Source organism: Symsagittifera roscoffensis, chromosome 1, assembly GCF_963678635.1.
Source record: "Symsagittifera roscoffensis chromosome 1, txSymRosc1.1, whole genome shotgun sequence".
NCBI lineage: Eukaryota > Metazoa > Xenacoelomorpha > Acoela > Convolutidae > Symsagittifera > Symsagittifera roscoffensis.
In genome coordinates this window covers 36,453,423-36,463,381 of record NC_087062.1, presented here as the reverse complement: position 1 = coordinate 36,463,381, position 9,959 = coordinate 36,453,423, and the positions used below count along the sequence as shown (strand labels likewise).

The following is a 9,959-nucleotide window of genomic DNA, read 5'->3' as shown; positions in this document are numbered from 1 at the left end:
GTCAAACCAAACTTTGAAAATTGTTACAATTGTTAAATTGTTGAAAAAGAAATTTTAGTTACGACTATTTATGTATGTATATATAGAACATAGGTGAGTATATTTACCTATTTAAACACGATTGAAGTTTTTAACCTGTGTAAGACACAATTTCACTGTGTGGCGACATGGTAAGTTTGAGTAAACTCGCTCGAGAAGGGTGGGTAACTCAATAACTTTCCTAGCCACAGAGTTTCTTAGTTTTAAAATTGAAAGGACCGCATAAATCACTGATTATACTTGGTGAGTAACTTTAAGTTAATTTTAACGGGTGCGTGGCCGTGCCACGTCCCACTTTTTAATCACAAAGAGCGAAAAGAAATTTTATGGCAAGACGACGTAAGTAGTCAGAAAAGAATTTTTATCTAGGACACTCCTCATGGTGCAAATTTTGTGAAAATGTTGAAAAGCAGTGAGATGTAGTACGATGCCATTTGTGAACACGTAGTGAGTTGAGGTGGGGTAGATAAATTTCATTTTCTTATGCGATTTGTAAGATTGATTACGGAAAACTGGAACACTACTTGACGATAACCCGGTGTTATGCGATCAATAGGGACATTGATGGGGACTTGTCCGAGGAGTGTGTGCCATTCTGCCAGATTAGCACAGCGCAACCTTCCGACGAAGCACGAATCAGAGAGAAAAGGCCTTAACAGCAAAAAAGTGCTTGAAAGGAGGGTCGAAGTATTCTGAAATTTTCTATTTTTAAAATTTCGATTTTCAAGTTGATATTTCTCAGAAATACGAAAAACGGCCATTTTGACCAAAGGGGCTGAGAAAATCAGAGCAACGCCAAATATTGTGAAAAACAGTCGTACAAGAGACGGAAAATACGAAGCTTCTTATCGTGGCAGCAACGCACGATAAGACCCTTATCAGCGGATATTAGTGGAGAAGGAAGCTTCAGTGGGGAAGGAATATTCCACGGAACCCTCCCGGGACACAAATTGAAAGAGATAAGAGCTTTATCGCAGGAATATTACGGGAGCGGAGGCTTGGTCCCCCAGAGACTGTCTTATGTGAAGGGACTGTATAAAATTGACTGTATAGCTACTTGGATGTCGTGAACCTTAAAATTAATACCGGTGTAACTTGATATTTTAGAATATGAGTAGCTAGAAAGAGGAAAGGGTCAATCCATCTCCAATGGATTTAATATAGAACTGTCACACAAAAACATATTAAAATAGGTTGTTCGAGCCGTGTTTTTAATGACAATCACGTAGTCTGAGGATCCAAGACTCAGCTATGTGGTTGTGTTCGCATGTAAACGAAAGCTGATCAAAAGTCGTTTGACTGATGGCCTAAAAATAGTAACTTTTTACTTAGCCCTAAACAGACCAGAAAGTCAACTGGCAAGGTCGAGACGGTAAAAAACGAGTAGGATTAAGGTAACTGACGCCTGCCAGTCGTTAATAGGTACTTTTTCTACGCTCCGTCGCTGTGTAGTATTTGGGCGAATGTTACATGGGAGTAATAACGACGTTGTTACAGCGAAATCACGGAAGCGGAGGCTCGGCCCCCCAGAGACAGCATATGGTGAAGGACTATGAAGAACTGATTTTTTAGCTACTCTGATGCCATAAACCTTTGAATTAACACCGGTATGGATTGACATTTTAGAATATGAGTAGCTAGAAAGAGGAAAGGATCAATCCATCTCCAAGGGATTAAATATAGAACTGTCACCAAAAACACAGTAAAATAGGATATTCGAGCCGTGTTTTTAATAGCAACCACGTAGTCTGAGCATCCGAGATCCAGCTATGTGGTTGTGTTCGCATGTAAACGAAAGCTGATCAAAAGTCGTTTGACTGATGGCCTGAAAAAAATAATCTTTTACTTAGCCCTAGACAGACCAAAAAATCAACTGGCTACGACGAGACGGTGAAAAAACGAGTAGAATTTAGGTACTTGAAGCCGGCCAGTCGTTAATAGGTACTTTTTTTACGCTCCGTCACTGTGTAGTATTTGGGCGAATGTTACAACTCTCCCCCAAATCCTAGCTACTAATTATCGGAAACTGAATCTGATGTTAATTTGAATTTAATTCAGGACATTCCGGGAAGCTGAATTATTTCTAAAATTTAGTTTACAGTTATCCAAAAGACGCTTCCGGATTTTTGATTTTCGCAAAAAAGATATCTCTTCAATACCGGGGAGAGTTGCAATCTTGGCCATCGGCCTTCCCGATTGATGATGTCAGCACGGTAACGATCTCTACAGCAAAATTGTTTCTATCAAGAATGCTTTCGGGTCTTCACGTTTGTTCTTCAAATTTGTTGTCTGCTTGTTTCAGCGTTTTCTTCTCATCATGTCAAAGAAAAATTGTCGTTTTGGTTTTCACTTTTTCAGTTGCAATGCAGCGGAAATAAAAAAAAACGTTAAAAGTGATGCACGCTGATATCAAAAACTTAAGAAATTGAATAACACCGCCAATCATTGAAAACAGGCAATCTTCGCACCAAAATGCTCCTGTGAAATTTCGTTGATGACAAGGATTTTTCGAAGTCATTGTGGTCGAATAACACAATTCTTATCAGACAAAGCTCTATATTCTGTTTGTCTTCAATACAAAAATCTTTTGATTCTCCTGTAGTTTCAGCTAAATTTTCCATCAGAAAAAAAACTGACATTTAATCTAGCGTCACAGAAAAGAGCATCGAATTGGCTAAGCGTGCTACCAAAAAACACAAATTTTCCCTCAAAAAGTCAGAGTTCAAAGATGGATTCTATCTGAGATATGGATGGGAACCACCAAACACTTAACATACCTGTACATGTGGACAACCATTCACACTGACCTACTCTCTACACCGTCCCAAATGTAAAAAAAAAATATCAATCCCCATGCTAAATCCTGCCCTAAACTATATCTGACGCCTAGAATTATCAAGAGTGCCAAATCAGAGTACCAATGGATCAAAACACTAAAATACAAACAAAGAATTCTGGATGTGGATTTCAGCAGCTTTGATGCACTAATTTTTGCGTGTACTGGAGGAGCAGCACTAGGCTTTACAAAAACTGTACAAAAACAAGTAGAGAAACTAAGCGGAAAACGGAACAAATCATACTCGGACCCAAAAAACTATAAGAACGAAATAAGTTTTGCACTTCTGAGGAGTGCAATCCTCTGCCTAAGGGGTGCAGAAATCTTAAAAATACATTCAACACAGACAAATCTTCCTGTGCTACAATCGAGGAGGGTAGTTTTTAATTGACAATTCTCTGGTTGCATTAAAATCGACTTGATTTATTCATAAAATTTTGCCGATATTTTTCTATTGTTGTTGTTGTTGTTGTTGTTGGGGATTCACAGCACTGCTGTTGGGATTCTTGGTCCCGGCGTCTTCTCTAAAACAATGTCCACTTGTTTCTGCACGTGATACAATCACAGAATAATTGCCACGTGCACGTTGTCATTTCTGAAAATCTCTCGTTTACAAATTTCCACATCGTGTTTAAAATTCTCGTCTTGAGGCCGATTCGTTTATCAAAATGAATATATGGTTCTAATCGATTTACAATCCTACTGGTTCTGAAAACAAATTCGTTTCTCGCTTTTTTCGTTCTCACTTTTCGCATCTCAAAAATTTCTGTATTTCTAGCCCGTGTGGTTCGCCTGTTTAACACTATTTCATTTCGTTCATTAGAATCAACACTGGCAAGAAGTAAGATGTTATTTAGCTGGATGAACATGGGCAGGGGTAAAATGTTTAGCAAGCGTAGTTCGTTGATGTACACTCCCGTTTTATTTCCAGTGATCCAACGGATTACTTTCTTTTGAAATCGCTCCAACTGCAATTGATCCCCCCTCGATATATGTGTACATGAGAGTCCGTATAATAACACTGGGAGTATTAGTGACTTATACAGGCCTAACTTTACAAACGTATTTATCTTTGCTGATAGGTTTCTTCTCAGGAGGTACAGTACTTGGTTTGCCTTCTTTAATCTTGTTTCAATGTGTACCTTCCAACTTAAATCGCCCGACACAAAAATTCCCAGATCTTTCACAACCATCGATGTTCCAAGCACTACACCAAAAAGCATAGAGTTAGCGTCTCCGCCCCTAAAACTTACTTTTGCACATTTATCTAGTGCTAATTCCATTTTGTTTTCAGTTACCCACTGCTGAATTTTGTCCAGATCTTCTTGAATTTCAATTGATGTTTTTTTGATGGAAAGTAGTTTAAGATCATCCGCAAAAATATATGGTTCAGAGAATTTGAGTACTTCAGGTAGGTCGTTAATAAAAATGCAAAAGAGCAGTGGTCCTAAAAGTGATCCTTCTAGCAACTACTAGTGACTTCTAAAAAGGAACACCACTAGTGACTTCTAAAACTTTTGAGCTGATATTGTCTACTCGTACAAACTGTTTCCTGTTTTTCAAATAGTCTTATATAGTTTTATATATAGTTGGTACGGCCATATCCAATGTGCATGACGAAAGGGCCCATTTTAATTGATTTTTTTTCAAGTTGTTACATAATATCTATTATGTAATCATTTTAAAAATTCCCATCGAAATTATTCTGAGAGTTTTGTTCTTTTTCCTAGTTTCTCGATTTCAAGCTGATGTCAAGCTGATTTTCTTAATTTCTTCATTCATCTGATCTGAGTTTACTTACTCAAGCGGATTTTACTCAATCATGTTGAGATAAAGTGAGTTGCTGGTTGATTTTTCTGAAGTGAACCAGGAATTGGCTCCGACCGATTGAGGTACAAAAGCCCGTGAGCAAATGGACTGTACGGGGGCGAATAACCTCGTTTGTGACTGTACGGGAGCGTAGAGCACCTTGCATGAATTGAATTACAAAAATGTCTTGTAATCCGGCTTGTTCATCTCAGGTAAAGCGCATTATTCTATTTGCCTTTGTCCATTCTTCTTCATTACGCTCATCTTGTGATTCTCCTGTAAATTCGATTAAGTTTTGTAGACACACACCTAGTTCGGCAGTAGCCCGTGTGCGCGTGCTAAGTAACGGCTCTGGTCGATCTGTGATGGCATTCTCCTAACCAAGTTTCTGCGCTGCTTCTGTGGCGCTGTCCACACCTTGCTTTCAATTAGTTTGAGTCGACTTTCGGCCAATTCCCATCTACTCTCAGCTTTCATTGCATTATTCGATAGACAGTTGTCACACTTGTTCTATGTATATATAATTTTTCGCTGATCAAATTATAATCCTTCTTGGATACTCCAAAGCAGCAGGAATGCATCCAAAACTTGCAATAGTCAAACTGAATCCAGTTATCACCGTTTTTCTTGTGACATGTCATTCCTTCTACCTCAAACAGGTGGTCTCTTTTTTGCCCTTTGGAGCTATCCTAAGTTCTGGTTCGCGGCCAGTTAGTAGGCAACCGCGTAAGCAGACAGATCAGTACGAAGTCAAATTTGGGAATACAGAAATCGGATTGGCTATAAAGGATATCAAGAGTAACTTTGAAGCATATATTCAAAACTTGTTAGAAATTCACAATTTAAAACGAACGTTTTAATTCAGTTGATAATTTAGATAACGTTATCAATAACAAAAGTCTTGGAATTGTCGAGCATTAATATGATAATTCTTGTTTTGCGAAAAGCGCCTTCGATATAGAAATTGTAAGTTTTGGCGGCTTCCTGATAAAGACAACACTCAATTCTGATCCAACTCTTGAATAACGTTTATTCTGTACAGGTGTTAGTTTTCTCAATCTCGTTGGCTTGATTCCCAAGCATCTCGACTTTCTTTACTTTAATCGCGTTATTTTTTCCCTTACACTAACTCGGGTTTATGCTATTTCCAGGGTTTTTTGATTGGATGAAATGATGAAGGACATGTGCGCCATGATAATCTCTAACCTTTTGACTTGCTAGAAAAACAAAAAGTTTAGTAGCCTGTCTGTCTACGCGGTTGTCTAGTTACTGCTACGTAACTTTATGTTCTGCACAAAATGAAAAGACACCTAGGAACATTCTGATGAAAAATCTATTCAGTTTTCAGATACGGCTGATTTGGAGTCTTCAAATGCCAGATAATTATGAAGAATAGTGCCATGTTCTTGCGCTGTGAGCATAAGCTGGCGAGTAATTGAAGCAAACGCTGTTGCCCCTACAAAGTCACAATATTTGGTAGTCCTTACCATGACTATTGGAATGGAGCAAGTAAAAAATCCACAATCAATGCCAGAAGCACAGTATGTGGGGCCCTTCCGACTTGAAAAGACGCTTGGGAAAGGTCAAACAGGTAAATAAGTCGTGTTCAGGTTTTCAGGAGAGTTGGTCACATCTACATAGAAACAAACAGGCAAAGTTTTCAATCCTTGAACACCTCATCAGTTTTTGACTAATACGGGTCAACTTTTTCCTTAACCAAATTTCTTTGTTCAGTTTGGAGAGTAGTTTAGATTTTCTATTCATCGTAAATACCTAATTTTTGGCAATATCGGTGAACCTCAATGCCGCAATCGGTCAATTAACAGTGCTTTTTTGGTTGAATAGTTTTTTAACCCTGATTGTTCCGACCATTTGAAAAATAAGGGAGAACTTGTTATTCGGGTGTGTTTTTTCTTTTCACGCAAAATCAGATACCACAAATAATCATCGGAATGAGTCGAGTGATATATCATGTTAAAGCCCTTTCATTCGTGATTTGAACAACTTAAAGCATTTTTGAAAACTTTTAGTCAGTGTCGAGATAAACTTCGGAAATTTTCGATTTTTTGGTCAATTTAGAGATAATAAGGTGAGCGTGCAGGCTTACAACAGCTTATTCGAGCTTAAATGAAACCGTGAAAATTTAGTTCCATTCGAGTAAAGTTAGTTATTTAAAAATTTTGCAAAAAAAAAAACAAAGAAAAAGTTTTAGAATTCTTCTTGTTTTTTTAGCCATTATCCTAGAAAAACTAAAAACTGTTTTCGATTTGGCTTATTAGAATATTACCGTCAAATTTGCCTAGTTTCTTTTTTTTTCGTTTAGATTTTTTTTATCACACCACACAGAAAAAACGACACTAGTTTGAGTTTCTTTTGTTTTCCACGCGAAATCAAGTAAACAAAAAAAGTTATCGGACTAGGTTGAGTGATTCATCATATAAAAGCCCTTTTAGTCGTATTTCCGACAACATTGCGACAATTGGGACAATCAAGCGAACGAATAAAATGATGTTAACTTATTACATTGGTCATTGAGGTTGAAAAAAAAACTTGATTTTTCCAACTGAAAACTAGTTGAAAAAGCTTTTTTTAGCACTTCTCGACCAAAAAAAATTCTATGAAAAAATTTATAGAGGTGCAAGAGATCATTTTTTATTCTTTTTTGTTTTAAGAAAACTGTTGTCAATTAGGCCTTATATACTAATTTCTTACGCGTGTGTATAGTCTTATCACAGCACGCAGAAAAAACGACAGTAATTTGAAGAACTTTTTTTGTAGTTTTTATAACTATGGTTGGGACTTTCTGTGCTACTTGCACAGCAACAGGCTATCATAATTTTCCGCCCATTTGAAAATTGTGGAGTAACTTTGTATTCGGTTGTGTTTTAGTTTTTTCTTTTTTTTTGTTTTCCGCAAATTGTTTTGGTTCCACAAATAATCATCGGAATGGGTCGAGTGATATATAATTTTAAAGTCCTTTCAGCCGTGATTGGAACGACATTATAAAATTTTTGACCGTTTGAGAATAACCGGTTCAGAATTGGTAATTTTTGTCCATTTTCGAACGAGGAAAGTGATCGTGAAAGGTTTATAATAAATAAATATTGGCCATTTAGGCTAAAAAAAACTCGAGTTTAGTTAAAAAAGAACCAGCTTTGAAAGCTTTAATAAGCGCTTTCTCGGCCAGAAAAATTAAAAAAGATATAAATTTTTTAGTACTAAAACTTTTTTGTTTCATTTTAATGTTTATATTTGAAGACAATTGTTGTTTTATGGCTATTGGACTAGCTTTCTACGCGTTTGTATAGCTCTGTCATCAGACCACGCAGAAGAACCGACGCTAATTTGAAGATAAAAAAGTTTTCATTTTTTGTAGTTTTTTAGGATTGTGGTCGTAACTTTCTGTGCTACTTGCAAAGCAACTGGCTATCCTTGTTTTACTCTATGGAATCCGCTAAAATGTTTTTGACGTCGGTAAGCAGTTTTGATCAATTAATTGAGTTCCATTCTGTTGACCTTAAAAGATATCTCCAACAATTTGCGTTGATTAAAGATTCGATTATAGATAGCATGAGCTAGTTCCGCTTTATTCATCTATTTGCCTGAAATATGAATATTTAACAGATTCGTGGATCGAATCCCAAAATATCCAGAATAGAATAATCTTAGATCTACTGTTTGCCTATTTCGTGGAATTATCTGTGAAAGTATTGTAAAAGATGGTTTAAGCCACAATACAAGTACACGATCGGAGCATGTGTTATATTATGAGGCAACTTTTTTTCCAACCAGAATTGCTCACTCCGCTTTTTACAGTGCATTTATAATTTTTGGTTTAAAGTATGTTTTGATGTGCGAGTAGATAGGCAGCAGTAGTGTTATGGTAGAAAATTTTGCAAAAAAAAACAAAAGAAATTTTTAGAATTTATCTTGTTTTTTTAGCCATTATTCTAGAAAAACTAAAAACTGTTTTCCATTTGGCTTATTAGACTATTACCGTCAAATTTGCCTAGTTTCTTTTTTTTTCGTTTAGATTTTTTTATCACACCACACAGAAAAAACGACACTAGTTTGAGTTTCTTGTTTTCCACGCGAAATCAAGTAAACAAAAAAAGTTATCGGACTAGGTTGAGTGATTCATCATATAAAAGCCCTTTTAGTCGTATTTCCGACAACATTGCGACAATTGGGACAATAAAGCGAACGAATAAAATGATGTTAACTTATTACATTGGTCATTGAGGTTGAAAAAAAAACTTGATTTTTCCAACTGAAAACTAGTTGAAAAAGCTTTTTTTAGCACTTCTCGACCAAAAAAAATTCTATGAAAAAATTTATAGAGGTGCAAGAGATCATTTTTTATTCTTTTTTGTTTTAAGAAAACTGTTGTCAATTAGGCCTTATATACTAATTTCTTACGCGTGTGTATAGTCTTATCACAGCACGCAGAAAAAACGACAGTAATTTGAAGAACTTTTTTTGTAGTTTTTATAACTATGGTTGGGACTTTCTGTGCTACTTGCACAGCAACAGGCTATCATAATTTTCCGCCCATTTGAAAATTGTGGAGTAACTTTGTATTCGGTTGTGTTTTAGTTTTTTCTTTTTTTTGTTTTCCGCAAATTGTTTTGGTTCCACAAATAATCATCGGAATGGGTCGAGTGATATATAATTTTAAAGTCCTTTCAGCCGTGATTGGAACGACATTATAAAATTTTTGACCGTTTGAGAATAACCGGTTCAGAATTGGTAATTTTTGTCCATTTTCGAACGAGGAAAGTGATCGTGAAAGGTTTATAATAAATAAATATTGGCCATTTAGGCTAAAAAAAACTCGAGTTTAGTTAAAAAAGAACCAGCTTTGAAAGCTTCAATAAGCGCTTTCTCGGCCAGAAAAATTAAAAACGATATAAATTTTTTAGTACTAAAACTTTTTTGTTTCATTTTAATGTTTATATTTGAAGACAATTGTTGTTTTATGGCTATTGGACTAGCTTTCTACGCGTTTGTATAGCTCTGTCATCAGACCACGCAGAAGAACCGACGCTAATTTGAAGATAAAAAAGTTTTCATTTTTTGTAGTTTTTTAGGATTGTGGTCGTAACTTTCTGTGCTACTTGCAAAGCAACTGGCTATCCTTGTTTTACTCTATGGAATCCGCTAAAATGTTTTTGACGTCGGTAAGCAGTTTTGATCAATTAATTGAGTTCCATTCTGTTGACCTTAAAAGATATCTCCAACAATTTGCGTTGATTAAAGATTCGATTATAGATAG

General features: G+C 36.1%; 1 protein-coding gene across 1 annotated transcript in view; it reads left to right on the top strand.

Annotated features, from left to right (window-relative positions):
- The first annotated feature begins 6,029 nt into the window (after nucleotides 1–6,029).
- Nucleotides 6,030–9,959, top strand: part of LOC134856992 (serine/threonine-protein kinase BRSK1-like) — a 66,230-nt gene continuing 62,300 nt past the window's right edge. Inside the window, exon 1 of the mRNA XM_063873315.1 lies at nucleotides 6,030–6,275. Within this exon, the coding sequence (XP_063729385.1) occupies nucleotides 6,173–6,275 (103 nt within the window). The 5' untranslated portion in view covers nucleotides 6,030–6,172. The remainder of the gene's footprint in view (nucleotides 6,276–9,959) is intronic.